General features: G+C 35.2%; 2 protein-coding genes across 3 annotated transcripts; both read right to left on the reverse strand.

The window, feature by feature from the left end:
• Positions 1–1,203: 1,203 nt before the first annotated feature.
• Positions 1,204–8,303, reverse strand: serbp1a (SERPINE1 mRNA binding protein 1a). 2 transcript variants are annotated; one of them, XM_087255094.1, is made up of 8 exons: positions 7,957–8,303; positions 5,721–5,934; positions 4,433–4,573; positions 4,268–4,339; positions 4,070–4,144; positions 3,178–3,349; positions 2,456–2,644; positions 1,204–2,287 (listed from the first exon to the last, which is right to left on the reverse strand). In XM_087255094.1, the coding sequence occupies exons 1-8, from the start codon at positions 8,210–8,212 to the stop codon at positions 2,228–2,230; spliced, it is 1,179 nt and encodes a 392-aa protein (XP_087111220.1). In that variant the 5' UTR covers positions 8,213–8,303; the 3' UTR covers positions 1,204–2,227. The 2 variants fall into 2 exon arrangements, with proteins under 2 accessions (XP_087111220.1, NP_999879.1); NM_214714.1 differs by having other exon boundaries at positions 4,268–4,336; positions 7,957–8,285.
• A 4,654-nt stretch (positions 8,304–12,957) lies between these two features.
• On the reverse strand, positions 12,958–27,833 carry hsd17b7 (hydroxysteroid (17-beta) dehydrogenase 7). The gene is made up of 9 exons (NM_001077328.1): positions 27,744–27,833; positions 27,051–27,254; positions 23,704–23,796; positions 22,677–22,791; positions 21,260–21,454; positions 16,941–17,045; positions 16,781–16,837; positions 14,043–14,141; positions 12,958–13,740 (listed from the first exon to the last, which is right to left on the reverse strand). Exons 1-9 carry the CDS (start codon positions 27,776–27,778, stop codon positions 13,621–13,623), a joined length of 1,023 nt encoding a protein of 340 aa, NP_001070796.1. The 5' UTR covers positions 27,779–27,833; the 3' UTR covers positions 12,958–13,620.

Genomic DNA, 27,833 nt, shown 5'->3' on the forward strand with positions numbered 1-27,833 from the left:
GATGACGTGGTCTCGCAAGAGTTCAGTTCACGAGTGCGCCAGTGCGGTGGGTGAAGTTGAAAAAAGAAACGCTTATCGTTCACTGACGATCTCTCCCAAAAAAAAAAAATTTTTTTTTTTTTAAAGCATGATATCCTCTGGAATAGTCAAGTATCGTCAAACAGAAAAAACTAGATAATGTATATATGAAAATTGTACATCAGCTAATATTAGTTATTTTTTCAATCGCTTTGGTACATTTCTCAGATCAGAATTGACATAAAACAACCTGTTCAATCTTCAAATCGTCGTGTCACTTGTGCACATCAAATTAGCAGTTTCTTATTCCTTTGAACAAGTTGAAAATGTTTTTGTACATCCATACAAAAGTACTGCCAATTATAATTCATTTAACACATTTAATCGTATTTTCATGGGTTTACTTGCAAAATTGTTGACTATTGTCATAATGTATTTTTCTCTACATTTTCGTTACTTTTCCTTACTAAATCTGTCTACATTTGGAACATTTCTCCCAGACGAATCTTGACTTTCTCCAATGAAGGTACATCTCAAAGGATATTGTCCTAGGTTCACATTTCTACTTTTTCTTTTTGCTATTCAGTGCTCTTTTCCTTTCAGTGTCTCAATGACATGATCTGCCAAAAGGTTACAGTACAAACAGAAAAAAAAAAAATAAAAATTGCCATATTTTACATCAGAAGACTCCTCCAGAGTAGTTATATCTACTTAAGTAATTTGACTGTCTTATCTATACACAATGACAAGGACTAGTACATTCAGTGAAATTCAGTTTTGAGATGGAGCAATAGTTTTGCAGGTAAATCATGATGTTTTGTGTGTTGCTTTGAGAGATGCACTTGGTTTTGCAAATTTCAATTGAGTAATGTACCAAAGCAACTGAGAAAAACGAACGTCACCGACTCCGTTTAAATCCAAAACTATGAAAAATAACACTACTGTATTACCATTTATTTTATGTTAATCTCCCCATATTTTAATAGTTAATTTAACTATTTTATTGATCAAAAATTGAAAATGTTTTATTTCAACTAATTTGATTTTTTTTGGAAAAAAAAAAAAACTACTCAAATAAACAGCTCTCTGAAATGAAGTCTTTATATAAAAACACAAACCCAACTGAGACGAGAACAGGTTCGAGGCAGTTCCATGTTTGAAATTAAAGTCCACACGACAACTCTGTATGAATCGACCATCTTTTAATTATTGACAGAGGTCTAATAGCAGGGTAGGAATTCACACATTATAATAGCACTCAGCTGTTCCACGCTGAACAGGAAGGGGTTTCTTTCAGATCAAGTATGCAGTAGAGCTGTTGTAAAAGCAATGGGGCAGAAAGAAAACATCATTTCTAACAGGATTTATCCATAACCTGGCTTACATTAATCAGTAAACAGGAGTGCGGTGTGTAAACTTGCTTGTTGTATTTACACCAGAACTTCGCGTAACAAGTACGATACTATCCTGAGTTACCAGAGGCAATGGCATCAAAGACACCATTTGAAGCTTACAGTGGTCATTCAATAAAAAAATCATTTGAATTACATCCCAGCTTTAAGGTCTGAATCAGAAATTGTACATTTAATCAAAATGATTTTACGGTTCTAAAGCCTTGCTTTCAGGGAAGGGAGGTGTTTAATACCAGAACTAAAATGCTCTATAATTCCCTTAGAAACGCAGTAACCTTTAAAAATTAAAAGACTAACCGGTAGATCACATCCCTGAAAAGGGCGGCCCCTGTTTCAAGGCATTTGTGTGTAAAAAGCAAGCAAGCTACGGGACACCTTAAGATAAACTGGTGCGCTCTTGACACCCATTTTTGGAAATGCATATTTTCAAGCAGCAGTACAAAACGTATCCATGAACAATGCATCATTTCTGAAAAGAAAAACAAAAGAAAGAAACAATAAAAGAAACACTGTATGAAAACATCCCTGCTACCTTGTCTAAATACAAAACCTCGACCAATAATTTGCTTCATAACAGCAAGAAGTCCGTCCGTTGTTTTTTTTTTGTTTGTTTTTGTTTTTTTAATTTTCCTTCTTTTTTTCTAAAACAGGTAAAATTCAGTCCTCAAGGGTGAATGGCATGGATGACAGTCTTCCATCATTTCATCTGCTGAAGAATCCGTTAGCATGCAAGCCTTTTAGACAAGGACCCATGGAGGAGTGATCCTCCTGGGTGAGCCAAGAGCTGTCTGTGCAGCTTAAGCCAGGGCTGGGAAAGCCTCTGGGTCGTCCACGTTAGGGACAGACACTCCTCCGACCTTTAAATAAATAGATACAGGAGCAATGAGAAGTCAATCGTCTTAAATTCAGATATTAACCATTATTTCAGAAACCATGTCAAGAGTTTTTTTTTCCCAACAGATTTAATTGACATACACACGAAAGATGCATGCCTGCAGATTCTAAAATACACAAAAAGCATGTACCTTGTCTGGCCTGCGTTCACGAGGTGGTCTGGTAGCAGCAGCCGCCCCACGGCCACCTCTGCCACCTCGTGGACCTCCACGACCACGTCCCGGGCGGCCCAGATCTCCAAAGTTAATCTCCAGCTGGGACGTGATGTCATTAGCAGGTTTGCGGAAGTGATGGTCACCAGCAGCATCATCAGCAGAGGCCTGCAATACATAAATACAACAATGTTCATTTCCAGACACACATTTGCCACTTTACTTCTCATAAGAAAGAACAAAATGAAAGAAACAAAAGGAAAGACAAATAAAGCTCTTAAAGCTTTCCCAAGGCCTCAGTGTATTTTTAAACAATGAATATGCATTCAAACATCAATCGTTGCTTTTTACAGTCATACCGGGATCAATTGCTTTCATTATGGTGACTCTCTGGTTGAATTATACCAAAATAAGAACTAGATAAGAAGATTAATCTTCTTATATAAACTTCAGAAATAAATTCAAATGGTATTGGTTTAAAATCTTTCCAAAAGTTGTCAATGGAATAAAACCATTCTCTCAGGGCAAACAGCTTTAATCTAATCAAACGTTTGATGGACAGCGAGTTAATATTTCAACCACACATCCAGGCAAACTGCATGTGAAGTAGCTGCAAAAACTCATTCTGCACAAAACAAAAACAGAGCAAATTTCAAGCAATATTTGCATGTTTAATGATTAAGAGCTGTCATGTTACTTACATCCTCAGCCTTGGACTTGTGCAGAACGTATCCTTTCTTCCAGTCAGCTCCCTCATTTGCCTTACGAATGTTGAATTCCACTTTGGCTCTCTCTTTATCCTGCTGGGCCTTCCATTCATCCAGAGACATCTCCTTAGGGCCTTCTTCTTTTGCTTCTTCAACCTCATTCTCCCTGTGAGAACAGTACAACAAAATTGAGCTAAACTGAATCTTCCAATCAAGTCCCAAATCTCCCAGTGAACCAATTAAATTAATAACAACAATTGTATGATTTTAATAGTGCCTTTGTTACCAAATCAATTGTAATTAGGGCTGCACGATATTGGGAAAAACCTGACATGCCTACGATATTTCACTTGTAACTATTCGGAAATAATTCTTTTTTAGATGGATTAGGATTTAGGGGACAATCTGCAGAAAACGTAGTTAAACTATGAGCATAGATGAATACAATACAACACAAAAAACCTTTTTGGTTTTCTGTGAAATTTAACAGTACTGAGATACAGAATTCAATAGTCATATATAAATTAAAACCATACAGTCTTTATTGTTTAAATGAATATAATTAATCTTCGCTAAAGATTTAAAGTTGGTTTCTTATGGGTCTTAAAGGCACATCCAAATTGAACTTTTTCACTCTATTAGTGATAAACTTTGCAAACCATGTTCTAAAGTGTGGTGCTTTTATTATAATGTCAACTCGACATTGCCATATCGATGATGAAACTATACTACTTATGTTGAGCTTATTGCGCAGCTCTAATGCTAATATTGCACACACTGTTTTCGTTGCAAATTTCAAGTCGCAACAAATGCTAACAGTGACGGCAGCAAATGGCAAGCAATGACTCAGCAGTGCTGTGCTAATTTTAAGCTGAAGTGTACACACTTGTTCTCCGAGTCAGCAGGTGGGTGTTCTTCTCCTTCAGGGGTGTCCTCGGTGACGTTTGATTGGTCAAGCTCACTGCAAAAGAGAACAGAAATGCATCCAATTTCACAAAACTAACCAGAATGGCATCACTGACCACTCCGAATCCATCTCATCTGCGATTTAGGATCGTCAACATAAGCCCATCGCTCCACTGACCTCAACTCATCCTTAACAGTGCCCCAGTTATGAGATCCACTGCCTCCACGTTTCTCCTCTGCTTTCAGGCTGCTGAAACAAAAAATAACACTTAGCTTTGACATGTCACATACACACACAGGCTGAGTTATCATTGGGGTCAACATATGGATGCAAATGACTTACGATCGGTCGCTGCCGCTGTGTCTGTCAAACTCTCGTTTGCCGCGCGAGTCAAAGCCGTCAGTCCTGCCAACACCTCTGCCTCGCCCTCCGCGCCCCCCTCGGGGACCTCCACGACCCCGGAATGGCCTGTCACCCATAGTCCTGATGAGGAGAGACAATTGAGCTGTTAGATGAGGATCTCATTGTTTAATGACCTCAAACTGAATCTTAATTTAAAATTTCTGCTTATGCAGGAGAAAAAACAAAGCAAGAATGCTAACATGCTGTGCTTAATCAAATGATACCAGACCTTTTCCTACAAATTAGTGGAAAAAATTTATAGCAAATAGTTGAGCAAATGTTAAAGTGTGAGCAATGGACAACTAAATGTGGGAGGCAACCAAATGTGAGCATACGTGTGTGTGTGTGGTTGTGTGTAAGTGCCAAAAATTAGACAAGTCACATCAAGATCATGCTTTAAGTGGGCGTAAAATACACCGTGCTGGATTCATGATCCATACAAACCATGACTGTTGTTTCAAGACTCACATGACACCCGGGCTAATTGGGCTTTTTATTTTTAAGGCTAGAAATTTCCGAAAGAGCTGCACTGAAGCATTACATTCATCATAAAAAAATCTTTTTGACTTTCATGTTAAATATAAAGATGATGAAAACGAGGCTAAGAACAAAACTGACAGTATGTAGGCCATGTGGCATGAGAAAGCCACATGAAAGTGACAAAACTGAACAGAACAGATTATAAAAACTTTAATTATTTCACAACACATGTATTCAAATTCACAACTGGTTGTTGCAAATGAAACAAACAGCTGGAAAAAAAATCTAATGAGTAACATTAAAACAACCTCTGTGCTTTAGACCTGAATAAACCTGTTACTACCAGTGTCGTTACTATTAATGACTCAACAATATAGGAAACCACTTATCAGACTTTTTAATTTCTACAATATTGCTTTTGTTTGTTTGACTGCTCTTACTACAGAAAATAAATTAAATAATACTTAATTTGTTTATTCTATCTTTGTTTAATGGAAGCAAATTATATTTGACCTGAAAAATTGATTCATGCTTTAAAACTAATGTGATTCGAATTAAAATGTGATCAATTGAACCACTAACCTTTAGAAACTCATGCTAATTAAAAAAAAAAAAACCTAAAATATGAAAAAGTACTTTAAAACCCATACAAATAGATTTTTGCTGGCGCAAATAAATGTGTGAAAACAAAACTTCATTGAGGATCAACCATGTATTAGCACACACAAAACAAGGTCAATTGACTCACTTCTCAACTGAGAATTCTCCACCCTCAGCAGGTTTTTCATCAGCGGGTTTGTCAAAGCGTCGTTCACGTGGTGGCCTCCTGTCAGGCCGCCTGTCTGCTGGTGGACGACCCTCCCCCTGTCCTGCCTGCTGCTGAGGCACCTGCTGTTGCTGCTGCTGCTGCTGGGATCCTTGTTGACCCTGCTGCTCAGGCCGGCGGCCCATCTTCCTCATGCCTTCAAAACAGAAACAAAAAATTCAAACAAACACCAATGAGTATCAGAGAACACAATATCGAAAGAGACTTTCCCTATGCTGAAATTTTCTTTTTTAAACATAAGCCCGATCTATACATTCAGTATGCGCAAGGGTCCATGTGACAACTTTCATCATCAGAATCAGATTACATATCGGTATATTCTTTGAACTAATGCACTAATTAGAATGTCCATAAGGTGACAATACAAACCCTGGGTGGTGGTTTAAAAATACAAAGTTAGAAGAAAAATAAACTATTAAATTATACAACAACAACAACAACAACTGGACAACATGATGAGCAAGTTTTTAGCTATACTTAAAGATATCTGAGACTAGTCAATGTGTTTAAAATGTTATTGCTAATAACTTGTGGAGAGAAACTGCACAGACACTGGACAAAAATGAAATGACAAGAATGACAAGAAAACATTTCTGTCAAACTACACTTTGGATTTTAATGTAAATAATTTTTAAATGTACTTAAATTGTGTCAAAAAAGCAAGTCTGTCACAACTCCTCAAAAAAATGTCAAGAATCTTGGTTGCACTGCGTGCTTTTCAACATTTGGGTTCCACTAGTTATGTGCACAAAACTTGGAGGTCATAAGTAATTTACTTATAAACATCTACATAAAGAAAATGTTATTTTAGATGGGAAATTTGATTTACACATGATAACGAAAAATTGTAAACAAAGACACAAACATTTGTGCTTTTTCTTTAAAGTTTACAAAATACGGATACTATAATTATTGTTTTATTTATTTAAACCCAGACATTTAGTGTTTTCTTTTTTGTTATTAATAATCAGATGTTTTATTGCAAGAAGTGGAAATAAAAGCTTTTAATTGCCCGATCAAGAGGCTGCATGCTCGAAACTTCACCTAGCTTTTGTCACCAAACCTAATTGAGCCTGGGCGTGCTTGCTCTTTTTAATTCTCAAATTAGCCTTGCTCATTTCTTACTGTGGCGGCTGCAATCACTTTTATGATTCGTAAAAGATGAACGAGATGAAACATATTTTGTACTTTTGTTATATGACCAAATTAAAGGTCTGATGAACTGTCATTTTAAAAACAGACACTAAAATGCCTTTAAAGGGAAGCAGTACATAAATACAGATTATCATCTTTTTACTTATTCAGCTTAACTGCTTATTTTTCTCTTAATTGTGCAAAGAAAATATTTATCTTTCAATAACCCCCCTTTCACGATATAAACTCCACGTTGTGCATCGATAATAATGGTCTGCGCCTCTTGTGATTGACTGATCCCACCCTCCACCTACCGAAATAGACGCTCTCGCGCGCAGCCCAACAGCTGATCACGCGCCCGCCCGCAGTCCCGCCTGCGCGCACCTGTTCACGATCCCGCTGCCTCCTCTCATCCAGATCAGTCAAACAGGGCCACTGACACCCGAAAATACTTCGACAAGCCTTCCTTCAATACTACTACCACCCTGAAACGCGTTTAAAGCACACACTGAAGTTAAAAACCCAATAAATAACAGTAGGAGGGTTTTCAATGGGAGTGTCGTGTGCGAGAGGACGGGCACTATTGCCTCAAACACGAGGTTGGAGCTGCACTACACGAGCACTGCTCGAAAGCCATGTGATTATAAAGAGCTGTTCGACCCTAGACAGTTTAACGTTATAAATCTGAATTAGAAGAGGTTTTCACTAGAGTATGCGTAGTTAAACGGGTGAATACATGTGACATTTTAATAAACAAACTGATGGTTATCAGTAGTGTTAGGCCTACACTACTTGATCTACAAACGAATAAAGCAGCAACAGGTTATCCTAAGTCTGTGGCTTTTATATCAACACATGAAGCTAAAGAAGATGTATGCTGATAAAGCTGGAAGTTTTCGAGGTGTCAGGCAGTTCATAAACAATAGTGATGTGCGTGACCTCATGGGCTTAGCGGCGCGTTTTGCACACTGAACACTGAGGAAAAGTGTGGCTAAATAACGAGTTTGAAGCATGAGAAATTTACCATCTTTCTTGAGAGGAACGGGGGCTTGTGTTTCTTCCTTTTTATCGGGAAGCGGGTTTCTCCTCTCCTTCTGCGACTCCTTTTTGGGCTGCTTAGCAGCCTGCGCGGCGGTCTTTGCGGCACCAGGGACGGTCGCGTCCTTCTTCTTCTTTTCTGCCTGCTTTAACACCTCGAACGGATCCTCTTCGTCATCAAATAGCTGGTCGAACCGATTGGTTACGACACAGCCGAAACCTTCTTGCAGATGTCCGGGCATGATGGCCCCCTTTCAGCAGGATTCTCCTCCGATTCTACGGGGCTTGAGCGAGCACTTCGCTGCTAGATGCCACAAGATGGCTGGAAAAGACTTGCGCTTCTCTTCCGGCGTGAATTCATCCGGGACTCTGACCGCAAAGCAGTATGGGACTTGTAGTCAAATAACTTAACCCAGAACAAAAACATTGATGATCGCCAAATGAAATATCCGACCTCTGTATTGTAATTGAACTAAAACCCCAGAAAAAAATGTATTTATTTGCAGTTTGATAATTTTAATATATTTTTCAAACAGGCCTTTTGTTATGTAGGACTACGGTGTTGAATCATGCGTTAAACAAGTGAAAACCCACGTGAGAATTTTATTTGAAGACAAAAGACGACTAAAATATAAAAAAAATATGTTGGATTGACTTTTATAATAAATGATCGCCATTTTCACCATTCTTTAAAATATTGTAATTTGTATTCAATATAAAAAACACTCTTAATTGTTTTAGTGTAATTTATTTATTTAATTTATTTAATTTTATTTTTGTGGTTAGAATCCTTTTAACCCAAAAAAGATTTTCCATTCCTTTAAAATATACTTAAACTTGTTTTAGAAAGCTGATTTAGCTGAGTTGACTCTGTTGCAGAACTGTGTCTGTCAACAACACGCTGCTATTCATAAATTTTACACGCATCTTCCAGTAACCCCTGAGAGATGTCATATGACCCCTTCACTAAAAAACAAGTTTTCTAAACAGCCCCCAAATAGCTTTGGGCTGCAGCAGTAACATTAAAGCAATCAGTCAACAGTCATTAACATATGCAGTGTTTGTTTACAAATGACATCACTTTGAGTGATTTTACCCTTGTTCCACAACATCTACCAAAATATGCAGTGCACACACTGACAAACCAACTCTTCCATTTTATAATTGAAGCTGTTATAGTTGTGTCTAATAATCCACACTTTATTATTTTTAAAATAGGTGCAAAATAAGGGTATAAAGTGCATTATTTTAGTCTTGTGAATCATTTAAAAAAAGGTACATATGAAAATGTTAACATGATTTGAAAAACTTTTTTATTTAGACCTGTTTATCTTTTAAATATGATCATTCATACAGCAAATTTACACAATAATCTGAAAAGCCCATTTTAGTTATGGAGAAAATGAGAAATTTAAAAGGAATCAGCAAAAATTAGTGCTGGGTAGATGATGATGAGGATGATGACTGTAATTATATTTTACGAACATTGTTGCTGATTACAAATTGCATGATAAAAGTGGCTTGTATTAGGCAATGAATTCTGACTACTTTTGCATTATGTTATTAATTACTGCATGAGCTAACTTGTTTATCGTGGAGATTTAAAATAAATTCCATTGTTTGTTATAAAGTAGAAAAATAAATTAAAAATAAATATAATTTACAATAGGCCTAATAATGCCAAGTGCTCTGTCTAGCATTATAAGATGACATCAGAAGATTGTTCTCCACAGCATGTATAGACAAATTACCGGTGTGTAAACATTCAGGATGCGCGCGCATCGAGGTTGCAGAAAAAAATCGGAGTGCTAGCATGCAGAGATAGAGTGACATCCAATGCAGTTCTGAGTTTGTTGTTGTTTTAAAGATAAGTTATATTGATTACATATTATATTATTTACATAATGCTTTTAATGTATTATAACAACTTGTCACCCAGTGATAAGCAAAGATATTCTGCTAAATTAACGTTAAAGTGAACCGCTGACAGATCAATTTGCGATAGCACCCTCAATGGAAATAAGATAAGACAAAATGGCCAAGCACCCTGCCCGAAATATACATCTATCCTCATTGAATCTCCAAGTGTTTCTAAAAGAGAGAAGTTAAAGGTAAGTCTTTGGGTGCCAACAATTTTGTTCTGTGTGGTCATGTGCAAGAATTAATGTTCCATGATTACCAGATGCAAAACTTTGTAGTCCTAAAGGTTCTGCCTAGCCAAAGGCAAGAAAAGAAGACGAAACTGTACAAGGCCTGGGTAATCATTAACAAGCAAAACAACTGCATTTTGACAGTGAACTGCACCTGTACGGCAGGGTATGTGAACTTACATTTGATTCCAAGCATTCAGTGTTCCTAGTTTAATTAATCATATTTACAAGTTTTGTGTTATTTTGGCTAGAATAAAAGCAGTTTTTCATTAAAAAAAAAAAACTTAAACCTAACTTAAAAATTTTAAGGTCAAAATTATTAGCCCCTTTAAACTTTATTTTTTCTAGTATACAGAACGAACCATCATTATACAACAACTTGCCTAATTACCCTAACCTGCCTAGTTAACCTAATTAAGTTAAGCCTTTAAATGGCACTTTAAGATGTATAAAAGTGTCTTGAATAATATCTAGTCAAATATTATTTGCTGTCATGATGGCAAAGTTCAAATAAATCAGTTATTAGAAATGACGTATTAAAACTATTACGATTAGAAACGTGTTGAAAAAAATCCCTCTGTAAAACAGAAATTGGAGAAAAAATAAGCAGAGAAACAAAATATCACAATGTAAATTTTTTTCCAATATCATGCAGCCCCAACACACACACACATAAACACTAAGCGAGAGATGCCCAAACTAGGGCTCATGGGCCAAAGTTGGCCCACAGTAACTTTTCATTTGTCCCTCTATAGCATCTGAGAAGAGAGGGAAAATTATGGGGAATTTTGGGGTAATGCCTTTAACAAAGATGGTCATTTCTAATTTAACATAACTTTTGTTTTGTTTTTTACCGTAGAGCTATACCAAAAAAAGCAAACTGGAATTAAAGGTTTTAATTAAATTATGTGAATGAATCAGATCTAAAATAAATAAATAAAAACAGTCAGTTGATAAATAGCAGACATTGACATCAGCAGACATTGACATCAGCAAGTGAATCAAGGAAAAGTGTATTTTTTTTTAGTTATATAAATATGATTGTTCATGTTTTTTTATTGCAAGATGTTGATTATAAAATGTACAAAACTGTATAATTAATATTATATTACAAGTATTTTAAATGTAATAATTCATTTATTCATTTTACTTTTTGGCTTAGTCCCTTTAAATGTAATAATTTATAGCATTAAATAAATTATATAATAAATTAGATAATGAATTACAATAATAAATTAGGAAATGATATTGACAACTTTACAGCTTGGTATATTTACTTCCGGCCCACCACCCTCAATCAAGTTTAGTTTTTGGCCTGTCATTAGGAAAAGTTTGGACACCCTGCACTAGGCCTATATAAACATGGTTGAAGCTTGAAAAGCAGCCAGGGCAAACCATGCTCAACCAGCCCATGTGACGCCCTCCACCAGTATCTCCAAGCCAGGCTCGTAGTCAGGGGGTTCGGGTGGTTCAGAAGACCCACCCCTCACTGACTAAGTTCCAGAATTTGTCCCCTTCATGACCTCATTTGTCCTATACTGCTATGCCATCAAAAACAATAAATCTTTTTTTTTATTCCAGTCATTTACACCCTGAATTAGCCCCCTGTTAATTTTCCCCCCAATTTCTGTTAAACGAAGAGATTTTTTCAACACATTTCTAATCATAATAGTTTTAATAGACCTAACCTATTTCTAAAAACTGATTTATATTATCTTTGCCATGATGACAGTAAATAATATTTTATTTTCAAGACTCTTCTATACAGCTTAAAGTGATATTTAAAGGCATAAATAGGTTAAGGTTAGAGTAATTAGGCAAACTATTGTATAACAACAATTTATCTGTAGACTATTATAATATTAATAAATGCAATATCTTATTTTGTGTTCAACATAACAAAACAGCTCTGCTTTGGAACATGTCAAGAATGGGTAAATATTGAATGGATAAAATATTTTCATTTTTGGGTGAACTTTTAGGTAGCCTCACCTTTGGATGAAATTCAAAAAACATGTATATTTATTAAAACGGTCGTTTTCCGTCGTAAAACGAATCAAAGAAATATAGCCTATTGTTATTTAGTTAAAATGGTTTTCTCTTATAGATTTATATTTATTACTGAATGTTGACAAAGCAGTTTAGTTCTCCACGTATAGCCTGTATCAAATCAAGGCAGTGGTGATACCCAAGCGCGCTGGTTACACCCGGCTGAGGAAGACTGATTTACGGTCATTTATTTGCAGAAACCTTAAGCCTATTTTAACAGAGATGCCGAATGCGGTGACTGAGGCGATGATTGAGTCGTATGCGCTGATGTTTTTGGTGATGTCAGCGTTTTTCGTGTACTTTTGCGGCATGGTCTGGGCTTTCTGCAACCCGAAACTCAGCGGCTCCTCTGAAGACCCAGAGTGCGACACGAGCAGCGTCTCTCAAGTCCCTCTGCAACAAATCTTCGCGGATCCTGAAGATCTGGAGACAAGTTATCCGACACACACTCGACGTTTAATGGATCAGCCGAGGCACAGTTACATCGCCTCGTCATATATTGTGGATTAACACTATGAAAATTGAAGAAAACATCACAAACTCCAGTTATTCATAGGGAACGCAGAGAACTCCGCTTCAAGACACAGGTAAGATTAGAACAAATATCGTCAGGTTAAAATGTATGGCAAAACAGAAAACTAAGTTGGTTATTATAGCATAAACGTTTTTGTTGTTGTTAACAGGTAAATATATCAAGCTTCGCCATCATCACTGCAAACCATCAATACCTGCAATCCTCCAACTCAGAATTCATTTACGGAACATTAAAATACTAACACAGTTCTTCGTTTCGGATCTGTAAGAGCTTTAATGCAGTTTAATAAATGTGTTACAACTGCACTTTGTTGTAATTTGAATATGAACACCCATAAACAATGTAGCTTATATGTGCCTATTGTGTTAAGAAAGTTTTACTTATCAGCTGAATGAGGATAAACTTTTTTTTTTGTAGAGAAGACAAGGTCAAGGTTGAGCTAAAAATGACAAATCAAACACGTATACAGCAATACAAACATAATACACCAAGCAACTTATTAATCAGGAAATGCACACATATTGCATTCAATGTCCCATCACAACCTGTGCTAATTATTATATATTATAAATCAAAGCATTTTAGAAGAGGTCCCTTTCAGTGGTCCCATAATAATGGACAAAGATATATAAAGATAAAATACATGACAGACCTGTTGTCCCATTTCTAGCACAGTCAGACACTCTGACTTTTCACAGTAATTATGATGATTACAAAAATAGCCCCAAGCATCTTAAATTGGCCAGAGGGTTAAGTAAATTAACTGAAATGTTTTTTTTTTTTGGGATCTTTATCTATTTTTAAGACATTCAAACCAACCAAACCTAATATTTCGAAAAATCTCCATGAGCAGTTTATAAATGACCTAGATCATTTTTAAAGATGGAAGTGTGGTTTGTAAAGTTTTCTCCATTTTTCACATTCCATTTCTTTCTTTGAAATCAGGATTCTCTGCTCTTAGCTTCTTCCGCACTGTATCTTCCAGCTCTAACAGCTTCACATAGAAGGCCTCTGACATGTTTTCATCAAGATCCATCTGAAAAAAAAAACAGTTAACATTAGAGTATTTAAAGAGTATGAACAAGCAGATAAACATTCAGTCAATTTTTCAATTTATATGTGTTAAATAAAAAACAAACAAATTAAATTTAGTAATGTTCAACTTAATTTGTTTGTTTAAATTCAGCTCAATTTACAACCACTTAACTTAAAAAAAATCATCTTTGAATATTTTTTCAGTGTTATATACTCAGATTAAGTAAAGAACTAAAATTCTGACAACAAAATGAAGAAAAAAACTAAACTAAAAAACAAAAGAACCTGATTGTCAGTTCTGACCTTGCTTGGTCGGGTGTAATTGTTTCCGAGCCCAGAGGTCAAACTATGGTATTTGGCCATCGGGTCCAGAGACTCAGGTTTCTGCTTGAACAGCCAATACTGTGTAATAAAAAACAATAGATGAAAGTCGAGACTGGGAGAAAGCTGAGGCCCAAACAATTGTCAATGAAACAAGTTCTTTAACTTAAGTGCAACAATAAGCTTTACACTAAGAGTCAAAGCGGCACCTTGATTTATTTGCACTATGTACTATGAAACAGAACTTCCAGTCATACAATTTAGCAGTATTGTGTGATTAGTAGAACTCTAATTCAATAAAAAAAATCCATACAGGTTTTATTGTTTTTTATTTATGCCATGATATAGTTAGACACAGTGTGTAAAATGTTTTCATTCAAGAGTTCACACTTAGCTGATGATTGATAATAAAGTGTGTTTGGCATGCTATGCTGGGAGAGAGCCCTGAGATCAGAAGATCTTTGAGAGAGGGGAGTCTGAGCACTTAGGTTTCGAGAACTCCTCCAAATTAGTTCGCTTGGCCTTTTCCTATTTTCAGCATATGGCTACGTGGTGATAGCCCAGTACTAAAACTCTTACATACTGTGCCAATTTGGTTTATTCAGTTCACTTATACCGAATGTCTTTGGACTGTGAGAGGAAACCAGAGTACCGGGGGGAAACCCACGCGAGCAAAAGAAGAACAGGTACACTCCACACAATTCCAACTGGCCCAGCCAGAACTCAAAACAGTGACTGTCTTGCTGTGAGGCGACAGTGCTATTCACTGAGCCACCGTGTCACCCTGTCCTGGATTAATCTAGGAAAGTGGAGGAGGAGTAGGGGTGGATGGAGGGGGTTCTTCATAGAGAAGATGACTAGGGTAAGAAAATCTTGGTGCGTTTGGATTTGTCTGATTGGTAAATCATATGATAGCTAATGCGAGACCAGCTATGGTCAATCATAAGCACATGATTCTCTCGAAATTAGTTTATAAATAAACTTCACTTAAAATATCCAAAACCACGTGAACAGTGTTATTTATTTTATAGTTATATTATCCCAAATGTTTTGAAGAATGTTTAAATTTAAATATAACTCAATTCGCAAAAAAAAAGTTCACGAAGTGGTTTGGGATGTGGGAGATGGAAATTATTTTGCCATTTTCTGTAATTTATAATATAGCAAACATTACGCTAATACTTGCCTTGTTTACTGTCCTTTACTAGGTTACCAATACTACAATTAACCACTCCAACAGTTTGATGAAAACTCTTCTAATTCACATTTGGGAATTTTTTTACTAATTTTGTGACCTTTGAAAAGATTTGCTGCACATTAAGAAAAACCAGTCTTTCACTGGCACTGACTTCAATTGGAATAGTTTTTTTTCTGAATCAATATTGCTTTTTTAAATTAAAGAATTATAAAAATAAAAACATATACACTCTCTGGCCACTTTATTAGGTACACCTTACTAGTACCATGTTGGGCCTATTTTGCTTAATCCTTCATGGCAAAGATTCAACAAGGTACTGGAAACATTCCTCAGAGATTTTGGTCCATATTGACATGATAGCATCACGCAATGGCTGCAGATTTGTCAGCTGCACATCAATGATGAGAATCTCCCGTTCCACCACATCCCAAAGGTGCTCTACTGGATTGAGATCTGGTTACTGTGGAGGCCATTTAAGTACAGTGAACTCATTGACATGTTCAAGAAACCAGTCTAAGATGATTTGCGCTTTATGACATGGCGCGTTATCTTGCTGGAAGTAACCATCAAAAGATGGGTACACTGTGGTCATGAGGGGATGGACATGGTCACCAACATTACTCAGGTAGGCTGTGGCGTTGACACAATGCTCAATTGGTACTAATGGGCCCAAAGTGTGCCAAGAAAATATCCCCCATACAATTACCCCACCACCACCAGCCTGAACCGTCAATAAAGCCAGGATGGATTCATGCTTTCATGTTGTCGATGCCAAATTCAGAACCTACCATCCGAATGTCCCAGGAGAAATCGAGACTCATCAGACTAGGCAACATTTTTGTTGCCCTTTTATTAGCTTAAACCAGTCTGGCTATTCTTTTCTGGCCATCTGGCATCAACTAGGCATTTGCACCCACTGAACTGCCACTCACTGGACATTTTCTGTTTTTCAGACTATGCTCTGTAAACACTAGATAAAGTTGTGCACGATAATCCCAGTAGAACAGCAGTTTCTGAAATACTTAGACACGCCCATCTGGCACTAACAACCATGCCACGTTCAAAGTCACTTAAATCCCCTTTTTTTCCCCATTCTGATGCTCAGTGTGAACTGCAGCAGATCGTCTTGACCATGTCTAAATGCGTTGAGTTGCTGCCATGTGATTGGCTGATAAGAAATTTGTGCTAACGAGTAGTAGTTGAACAGGTATACCTAATAAAGTGGCCGGTGAGTGTATATTGTATTTTATGCATATTGGTATGCAGGGAGTCACTTGCTTTGTTTCTAAATGAATCAGCCTTTTTGAATTAATCATCTGAATAAACGACTTTCTGCCACCAACTAATGGTTTCATGCTTGTTATTGAAAATAAATTCCAGAAAATACTGATAAAATTAATTTGGTCAATGCTGAACATCCCTACTCAGTAGCTTTATAAAATTATGCAATATATTGTGCGTTTTTTAGGATTAAACTTCGAAGAGACATATGTCAAACATTTGGGGGGGTGCAGGTACATACCAAAGCCTCCGCTCCATTGTATGGTGAGAGGGTAAAAGAATTGGTGAATATCCTTATCTAATGAGACAGAACATTAAAAACATGTGGTGTGTTAACATTCACACAATTTTACATTTGTTTCATATTATATCATAAAAAGCAAAGTAAATATGGGACCTACAAGAAACAATATTGGCATGATGATAGTCCAGAACAATGAAGGCAGAATGCCATAGGTGAGGTTAGTCATGACCAGACCAGGGCAGATCACTGATGAGAACATACCCTGCAGACAGATCACCAGAATTCATCACTAAAGGCCAGATCACATCAAGAATGATAACTATATTAGTGTCCACACCAGCAGATGATACTGTTTAGGGCTGCACGCTATTAAAAATATATGAAATTGCGATATTTTATTTTTCTGAGCTAAATATAGCGATATAATCCTGTCAGCCCTCACTTACAAAGCAAAGAGGTCAGATTCATTGACGTGTATTTTACAAGCTTAACGTATTATTGCTCTTAATTGGGAAAATATAAATGAACCCAGAATAGGAAAGTGGATTAAAGAAATGGCATCACATATGTCAATGGAAAAGATCACATACAATGTCAAAAAGAAACAAAATGTGTTTGAAGATATCTGGAGACCTTTTAATAACTTTCTGAAGTACAATGTAAATGTTGACAGTCTGCTACAACAAGAACAAGCTTAGAGGGAGTAGGGGAGTATCATGGTCTAAACAGACTCAGAAAACACTCTTTACCTAATTTAAACATATCCTTTTTTTCTTGTTTATTTATTTATTTTATTTTGTATAAAAAGTTTGCTGTGTCTTCATGATTATTATTCTGTAACTGTGTAATCTGTTGTGATATGTAAATTGAAAAAAGTAATAAATGGATTGTACAACAATAACTCCTTTAGTATATTGAAACAAGTGACGTGTGAGTAAATAGTGAGAACATTTTAGTCTTTGAGTAAGCTGTCCCTTTAAAGCATGTAAACATTTCAATATTTCAGCGTTTAAAACATCCGGCCACAAGAAAATTTTGTAACTTTAATAACGATTATATATATATATATATATATATATATATATATATATATATATATATATATATATATATATATATATAATAAAAAAAAAAAAATATATATATATATATATATATATATATATTACGAAATGACTAGTTTCACAAGATAGTTAAATAGCACTATTTGATGGTTTTCTGTGGAGTCACAATACAAAAAAATGCTTTTCTTTGTCTAATTTCTAGTCCAAATATCTAAAAAATTAGATCAAGGACTAGAAACAAAGACAAAAATTCTAAGTAATAATTTTGTTGTTGTTGTTGCTTTAATCAAATTAATTCCAGCGATTAAATACAATTCTGTAGCTCCTATTCAACTATAATCCAGATTTATTCATTCATTCATTTTCTTGTCGGCTTAGTCCCTTTATTAATCTGGGGTCGCCTCAGCGGAATGAACTGCCAACTTATCCAGCATGTTTTTTATGCAGCGTATGCCCTTCCAGCCACAACCCATCTCTGGGAAACATCCACACACTCATTTATACACACACTCACACACTACGGACAATTTAGCCTACCCAATTCAACTGTACCACATGTCTTTAGACTGTGGGGGAAACCGGAGCACCTGGAGGAAACCTAGGTGAAGGCAGGGAGAAAATGCAAAAAGAAATGCCAACTGATGCCGAGCCGAGGTTCGAACCAGCGACCTTCTTGCTGTGCGGTGACAGCACTACCCACTGCACCACTGCGTCGCCTTCTCTGACACATTAAATACCTATACAGAACCTGAGGCCATCATTTCAATATTTGGATCACACCAAAGTCCTTACGTTTTAATAAAAGTAAGATAAATGTGATTGTCTTTGCCACGCTTGAAGCAAAAAAAAAAAAAATCCTCCAACCTTTAATCAATGGCTTACAGAACTTCTACACAACCTGACCTTAGAAAAAATATAGGATACACTATAAGACAGTGGTCACCAAACTTGTACCTGGAGGGCCGGTGTCCTGCAGATTTTAGCTCCAACCCTAATCGAACACACCTGAACAAGCTAATTAAGGTCTTACTAGGTATACTTGAAACATCCAGGCAGGTGTGTTGAGTCAAGTTGAAGCTAAACCCTGCAGGGACACAGGCCCTCCAGGACCTAGATTGTTGACCCCTGCTATAAGAGGTTGCACTGATATGTTTTTTCCCATTTGGCAACCTGTTTTAGATCACATAAAGTAGATGGCCCCTTCAGTTATTTTAGAAGAGTAGAACCTTTCCTTCTTATTTTTATTAATATCTTTTTCATTTTCTTTTCTTTCCTTTTTATAGATATGAGTAAAATATGCTTTAATTAATATTATTATTTATTAGTATATTATTTTAATATTATTCATTTATTTTTATAGAACCTAAATGTATATGTGTGTGACAGGTTTTGTTTGTTGTGTTTAAAAAAAAATTTGAAAAGCTATTTGTACACTTTTCATATCTAACATGTTCAATAAAAACACTTTTGAGGAAAAAAAAAACATTGCATATCGATGTGACTACTGTGGATACACACATTGCGATATCGATGCTGAAACGATTTTGTTTATTCTATTCACCACTACAGTTGTCATATGCTGGATTTAATGCTTGAGGTCTGTAATACTTTAGATGCCACCATAACCTCATTGTTGACCTTTTTTCTATAGATCAGGGGTGTCCAAACTCGGTCCTGGAGGGCTGGTGTCCTGCATAGTTTAGCTCCAACTTCCTTCAACACACTTGCCTGAAAGTTTTAGTATATCTAGATAGAGCTCGACTGGCTGGTTCAGGTGTGTTTAATTGGGGTTGGAACTAAAATATGCAGGACACTGGCTCTCCAGAACCGAGTTTGGGCACCCCTGCTATAGATCAAAGAGGGTAGAATTGGCATAGAAAGAGAGGACATGTCCTCACCAATATCCACCAATTACTGAAATGTCCCTACTAATACAAATTTAATCGACTTCAAGTAATGCTCCGTTAAAACCTACACATGCACTAAGTCAAGTTCACTAATAGTTCACCGTAATACTATTAACTAAGGCAGTGCAATAAATTAAAATTCTGATTTGATTTTGGCCTCCATGATTATGAAAAACAATAATCAGGATGAAACCATTCAATTGTGTCACACACCTCTTTAAATTTCTCTACACGCATACCTCCTCAAAGCCCAACTACAGAAAAATCCTGTAAATTGACTTTATCAGTATGGGACAGGATTGTTATATGTATTATTAAGTGTTTTTTAATGATTAAGTACTTTAATCATGTTTTTAAAAGTGCGAAACAGAATTTTGTACTGTTCAAGGCATGCGCCCTAGGGATGTATGTCTCCACCAATGTCAAGAGCGAATCTACACACAGTTGCAACCCATATTAAACACACTCGCCTGTATTTATCAACTGCTGTTTAGGTCCTAATTAATTGATTCAGGTGTGTTTGATCAGGGTTGGAGCTGAACTCTTTAGGAAGGTCGATCTCCAGGAGCAGGGTTGAGCACCCCTGCTATAGATCATCAAGGTAAAATTTCAACATTCGCTTAGTGATGACATGAACACCATTTAACCAAAGAAATTGGTCAAAAAAGATTTTTCTTAGAGTGCAGGTTAAAGTAAGCTGGATTATTTTTGTCATTATTGTTATCAAAGTGATTTCAACTATATACAGTTGAAGTCAGAATTATTAGCCCCCTCTTTTTAAAAATATTTTCCAAACAATGTTTAACAGGGCAAGGACATTTTCACAGTATGTCTGATAATATTTTTTCATCTGGAGAAAGTTTTATTTGTTTTATTTCAGCTAGAATAAAAACAGTTTTTAATAAAAAAAATAATAAAATTAAGGACAAAATTATTAGACCCTTTAAGCTATATATAAATATAAATTTTTCGATAGTCTACAGAACAAACCATCATTATACAATAACTTGCCTAATTACCCTAACCTGCCTAGTTAACCTAATTAACCTAGTTAAGTCTTTAAATGTCACTTTAAGCTGTATAGAAGTGCCTTTAAAAATATTTAGTCAAATATTATTTACTGTCATCATGGCAAAGATAAAATAAATCACTTATTAGAAATGAGTTATTAAAACTATTATGTTTAGAAATGTGTTTTTTCTCTCCGTTAAACAGAAATTGGGGAAAAAATTGACAGGTGGGCTAATAACTGAGGGGGGCTAATAATTCTGACTTCAACTGTTTATTTTTATTTTTACGACTAGTTATTGAGAAATGGTCTTGATTTTACAGAACTGTAAAAAATGCTGGGTTCCACACAATTCCTACATGTTGTCCCAATACAAATCGATTATGTTAACTTGTTTTGAACATAAAACAATTAAGTTATCCCCAAATAGATCTCTAAACAAATTATTCTTTTAAATGAGTAGTCTGAACAAGCAGTGTACATTTTTGGAGTGTACCTGGCTGTTGTAGTGGCGGTTCAAGGCTAAGCTAAGCAGGTCTGAAGCATATTTCGACGAGCTGTAGGGCAAAGGGCCGTTCTTATGCTGCACATCTTCGAGATTAAAGGAGGATCGCTGGGCATTACTGGAGGACGTCCAGATGACTAAAGAATTGTGCTCTGTCTGGCACAATAAAGGCTCCAGTTCTTTCACCTGTCAAAATATAAAAAATGTATGAGTTATTATTTTATTTTTACATCATAAAAAGTGTTAAACAAAATGACAAAAACACTGTATGCTCTGTTGACAATAATTTGTTAATGTTTTGTTTAAACATGCTAATTTCTGTTGAAAATATCCCAGCAGCATAGTAATTCTTGCCAACAGCATGCTAATTCACATGCTAGCAAAAACTTTGATCATGATAAAAACAAGCTAACAACATGCTAATTTATGCTAGAAATAAGTTCTTATTTGTGTTAGAAATAAGCTAGCAAAATTCCAACGTGCAATTATGTAACATGCTTATTTGCATTATCAGCATGCTAATTCATGTTACAAACAGGCGAGCAACAAGCTAATTTATGATAAAAGCTTGTTAGTAATATCCAAATGTATGGTAAAACATGCTAATGCAATGGTAAAATGCTATCACAATGATAGTATGATGTTAATTTTTGCTAGCGACATGCTAATTCATTAGACTTGGTCAACCCAACAATAACGTTTGTTTACAAACTTAACTCATCTATAGTTACATGTATTCTGAATAATATTAATATTTATAATAACAAAACAAAATCATTTAGTGTCCATGTGAGGAAGAAGCAGAGGGCAATTTGACTAGAAACACAAGTCTCACTTGCTCCCCCTCAGACACCCGGTGCTGTCGCAGCAGTAAATCGATACGTCTCGCCTAGCCTTCGAGGACATGGAGTGTCATACCTACTGAAACTTTAATGCCTATGCCACTTGAGCCACAATAACTCCACTACATAGGGTAACACATAGAGAGAACAGCACTGCCTTAACTACCTATACTGAAGGCCAGATGCCTCATAATGCAAATGAATGAGCTCTTCAATTAACAAATAGAAACACTTCATGAGGGCTGCAATTTGAGGACACAACACATCTTTAGCACTAGAGTCCTTCAGATGAATTATTGATCAGGGCAGCTGCCAGAGAACAGGTTACTAACAACAGCAGAAGGAATCCTGTGGCATTTAGAAATGAAATAATTCCCTGGGAGAGACCATTGTGAGGCAGATGAATTGTTTGATAGTGCTGCATGGAAAGTACTATAAATATGTGATGTTCCAGCGCAGCCAAATTATGATGCAGTGGAAGTCACACTGGTTTTGGTATTATATTTTTGTTTATCTTTATGCTTGGTCATCGAAACACGTTCATTGTGCCAAAACCATCCACTTACCAGAAGGAAATGACCAAAAAGATTAGTAGCAAACACCTCCTGCAAACCAATGGGTGTGACCTTATCTTCCTGGGTCAGAATACCCTCCCCCGTGGTCAACATTTTAATCGCATTTCTGGTGATCAAAAGCACATATAATAGAGAATTATCAACAAAGACAAATACACTTGAAGGTAAAAATTATTAGCTCTCTAAAATTTATTTTATTTTTTATAAATATTTCCTCAAGAGATTTTTACTTAGCAAGGGAATTTTCAAAGTCTTATTTCTTTTAGTTGGGCTGGAATAAAATAAGTTTTTAATATTTCAATATTTTTAAAAAGTCAATATTAGCCCCATTATTTGTTTATTTATTTTTTTAATTGGCTGCAGAACAAACCACACAATTTTCAAAATCATACTTCTTTTAGTTTGACTGGAATAAATGTAGTTTTTAATTTTTAAAATGTTTTATAAAAGTCAATATTAACCCTGTTATTTTTTTTTTCACTTAGCTGCAGATCAAACAACACAATTTTTAAAATCTTATTTTTTTTTAGTTTCACTGGAATAAAAGTAGATTTTATTATTATTTTTTTTTATGTTTTCTAAAAGTCAGTATTAGCCCTGTTATTAGTTAATTAATTAATTAAATTATTTATTTAAATTGGCTGCAGAACAAACCACACTTACCTAATTAACACAATAACCTAGCTAACCCTTTAAATCAAACTTCAAACTGAATATAGTCTTTTGCAAAATAGGTAGAAAAATACTATGCACTGTCATCATGGCAAAGAAAAACATTATTAAAAATTGGTTATTAAAACTATTGTTTAAAAATTTGTTGAAACTATATATATTTTTATCTTTTATAAGCCTAACTGAACTATTCAGAAAAGAAGAATGGTGTATATTTAAAAAAAGTACCATTATAATTGTATTTACTGTCAATTTATATCCAATTTAATTCATTCTTTCCAAAAGAAACAAATATGTTGAACATATAAACTATTTAATGGTAGTTTATATAGTGTGAATACTTTACCTAGAAAACAGGCCCCGATAAAAGGCTACGTGATCCACCGTGGGATTAGGCATGATTCCAGCATTGAGATACAGATAGTCCAATCTGTTAAACCTGTTAATGAGAAAAACGAATAATCAAAGAAGTAATTCAAATGTGCTTTAGTCGTAATATATAGTCATATAGTCCCATCAACCCTGTTTAATTGTTTACATATAGTTTACAAGAGAAAATAATGACTACATCTACAGTTGAAGTCAAAATAATTAGCCCTCCTGTGATTTCTTTTTTCTTTTTGGAGAAGGTGCTCGCTGCAGAGCCACATGGGTGGAGCTCACGTCCGATGAGGGGGGGGGGCTTGAGCTCCAGCTCCTACTCCTATGAGCTTTTTTAATGTGTACACATACTCTTTTTTTATTTTTGTTAAATATAAGAAAAACAACATCACTGCATTGAAGAGAAAATACAATAACAAACAATTAGGAAAGGACAGAGAAAAAAACTTTACAAAGCCTCAATCATTAACAAAAAAAGTGTTATAAGCTTTAGGAAACATTATTCTTATTATTATTAATAAGCTTCAGAGATTCAATATTGAATGAAATTTCTGTGTACACCTACCTCAACCAAACACCAACCCCAGTGACATCACTTGTAGGAGAAGTATTTTTCACAGTATTTTCTTTAATATTTTTTTCTTCTGGAGAAAGTCTTATTTGTTTAATTATGGCTGGAATAAAAGCAGTTTTATTTATTTATTTTTTTTAATTTAAGATCAATATTATTAGCCCCCTTAAGCAATATAGATTTTTGATAGTCTACAGAAAGAAAAAAACATCGCTTTACAATGAACTGCCCTAACCTAGCCTATTAACCTAGTTAAACCTATAAATGTTACTTTAAGCTGAATACTAGTAGGCTAACTTGAAAAATATCAAGTAAAATATTATGTACTTTCATCATGGCATTATAAATGTGTTGAAAAAATATTCTTTCCATTGACAGAAATTGAGGGAAAAAAGATACAGAGAGGCTAATTCAGCAAGGCTGATCATTCTGACTTCAACTGTATAATGGTTATTTTTATTTTAATAAATATTATACATTGATTATAATTTATGTGCTTCATTTGAAACATGAAATTTATAGATTTTTGATTTAATATATAAAATTATATATACCAGACTAGATATGGAAGTATAATACTATAGTTAAAAAACATGGTTACATTCTACAAATAAAAGCAATATTTTATAAGTTATAACACCACTAGTCCAACTGGTTTGCCTGTGAATCACTCCACCTGAAGCACTGTTCACATTCCAATAATGAACAGTTGCTTCTCAGATTCATCATATACGGGTGCACATAACAAGTACACAGTGAACAAATGTAAACTAGATTTGGTGATAGAGTAGGGTTTTTGTGTACTTGTACTTGTACTATGTGTATTTATTTTATTAGGTTGTGATTAAAAGGTCCCAAGGCAAAAACAGAGGCACTTCCTACTGCCAAGCTTGTGGTTTGGTGGAAGAATGTAAACTTGCAGTCGCACCCACGAATCGTATCTGAGTCCACCTGAAAACAGTGGTTTGGTCTGCAGATTCACACGAACTCCGGATTGGTTCATATGCACCAAATCATGAAAGTGAGCCACTATCAATCATGTATGAGTTTGTCAAGCAGTCTATTCATGTGTTTATTCACTTGTTTTCTGACATGCATAACTGATGCACAGCAAGCAAAGACTAATTTATCTAATATCAGAAAATGATTCTCTTCTCATTTATTTTAAATAATTCATTATTTACTTTAAATTCATGGTAAACAGATGCGTGTGTCAAACAGTCGAGTCCAATGTTCAAACTCGGCAGCATGGGGAGGTTAATTTAACTCAGGTGCGAGCCAGTCAATTAGCCAAAACATGCAATTTAAAATACTTGACCCCTGGACCAAAAAAAACAATTCATAAGTGTCAAGTTTTTAAAATTGAGATTTCACAAAAGATAACGTCCCCTGAAAGCTGAAAAAAGAAGTTTTGCATTTATGTATTTTGTTAGGATAGAACATTTGGCTAAGATACAACTATTTGAAAAAAAAAAACTTTTATAATGTTTAAAGTAGTTTAAATGCAATAAAAAACAATTGATTTTTAATGTATTTATCATAGGACAACTTTTTAACTTGGCTCTTTACTTAATATACAAATTTTTTTTTTGCCATTTAAAAAATTAACCCACACCTATGCAACTTAATCCTTAAGGTTTCGTGGTTTATGTTTAGATTTCTAATATATATAACTATGTCATATATGTATACACAGTCAGAATTATTTGGCCCCATTTATTTTTATGGCTGTGCCATAAACAGTGCGCACCAAGCAACATCTCTAGGTAATCCTTTTAGAACTGGACCAAAAAAGATATATCAAAAGCATAGTTCATCCAAAACTGAAAAAAATTCTGTCATCATTTACTCACCCTTTACTTGTTACAAACCAAATATTAAGGGCTGGCAGAATAATCGAAAGGTAATCTAAATCGACATTCAGAACCTACAATTGATCGAATTTTCTGGTCTATTTTTTTGATCACCCCGGTCTGGCTGGTTGATACTTCTGCATCGAAGGCATGTGTATGGTCTGGCGCAGCCCCATCTCATACCCTACTATACTAGGTACCCTATACCTTCTACTTTAAATATGAAAAACATTGAAAATAATTCATATTGTTTCCAAAAGTGCAAGTTTGTTTTAGGCAATGTGTGTTTTAATTTCAGTTGTTCAACGTTGATGTTCAATAAAGAATCATAGGTAGTAGATAGTGTGTGTTTCCTTCAACTATTTTAAAATCAAGTAATGCAGCCATGCAGAAGTCTCTCACTTGTAATATGTGAGCATATTACTTCATAAAACCTGTCAGAGAACTATGAGGGCAAAAATAAATAAATCAAATAATCGTTCAATAAAAGTAATCGAGTTTAAATGTTCAATTAATTAAGATTTAGATTTTAGGTCAAATCGCCTAGCTCTGCTAATATTATACCTTCCATAGCATTTATTTTTCCTACTATGAAAGTCACTGGTTACAACTTTCTTGAAAATATCATCTTTCATGTTTAAAAAAAAAAAAGAAATTCCTAAAAGTTTGGAACCACTTGAGGGTGAATAAATATATTTTATGGTGAACTATCACTTTTAGTTATGACTTTTTATCAAACAACAATTCTTTAGAGTCTGAATGCAGAAACACTAAGCAGATTTGAATGCGGTATGATGGTTACACTACAGCACACAAATAAACATTACACTCCATCAAAATGAAAAAGAATGGTATGACGAATGGAAAAGAGGGACCAGGGTGTCTTACTTCTTCTTGAACTCCTCTGCACCCTTGACCACAGAGTGCATGTTGCCCACATCTAAGTGCAACAGAGAAACCCGAGCCTGTGGATGAGATACGAGTAGAGCCTTTCGGGCAGCTTCAGCTCTTTGCATGTTCCTGCAGGCCAGACAGAGCTCGATCTGGGCATCCTCATTCAGGAGACGCTCACACAGTGCAAGACCAATGCCACTGAACACAGACAACCAAACAGGGTTATTAGGCATACAGAAAAACAGACATATTCTGCAACATATAACAAATAAATGCAGAATAATACAACTACAACAACTGTATCCTAACCCTACTTATTTTTCTTCAGGTTGTTTAAATAAAAGCAAAACTTTAAATAATTATGTAAACTTAAAATGACTATAAAAACATAAGAATGCAGTTTAAAGCAATTAACTATAACTATACAACAGTGATGTGAAACTAAAGAGAAAAAACAAGAAACCTGCTGCTGAATAATATGAAGGAAACGAACTATTCCTATTTTTTAATATTCGTTTTGGTTATTTAATAATTTAATAAACATAGCTTTACAGTAACAGCACTATAACAGCAATAGGAACAGTGAAGGTGAAGTAAGTTAATCTATAGCTAAATTTCAGCCAAAATGTGAAGCTATAAAGAGAACATGTTTATATATATATATATATACACACACAGTTTTGTTACCTGTTTGCACCGGTTACCAAAACTACTTTCTTCATTCTGTCTTTATGTTCATTCAGTAGCGAGCTGTGATGACACACACTGTACTTACAG

Source organism: Danio rerio, chromosome 6 (assembly GCF_052040795.2).
Source record: "Danio rerio strain M-AB ecotype USA chromosome 6, GRCz13ab, whole genome shotgun sequence".
NCBI classification, from domain to species: domain Eukaryota; kingdom Metazoa; phylum Chordata; class Actinopteri; order Cypriniformes; family Danionidae; genus Danio; species Danio rerio.

Bases quoted from the DNA above. Each gene is read 5' to 3' on its own strand.
- serbp1a (XM_087255094.1), bottom strand. From the start codon at position 8,212: ATGCCCGGACATCTGCAAGAAGGTTTCGGCTGTGTCGTAACCAATCGG. The intron at 4,340-4,432 runs GTAAGTCATTTG...TTTTTGTTTCAG, and splicing joins CACAGCGGCAGCGACCGATC to CAGCCTGAAAGCAGAGGAGA. The intron at 2,645-3,177 runs GTAAGTAACATG...TATGTATTGCAG, and splicing joins ACAAGTCCAAGGCTGAGGAT to GCCTCTGCTGATGATGCTGC.
- hsd17b7 (NM_001077328.1), bottom strand. From the start codon at position 27,778: ATGAAGAAAGTAGTTTTGGTAACCGGTGCAAACAG. The intron at 17,046-21,259 runs GTACACTCCAAA...ATCTGTCTGCAG, and splicing joins ACCGCCACTACAACAGCCAG to GGTATGTTCTCATCAGTGAT. The intron at 16,838-16,940 runs GTAGGTCCCATA...CTGTCTCATTAG, and splicing joins TCATGCCAATATTGTTTCTT to ATAAGGATATTCACCAATTC.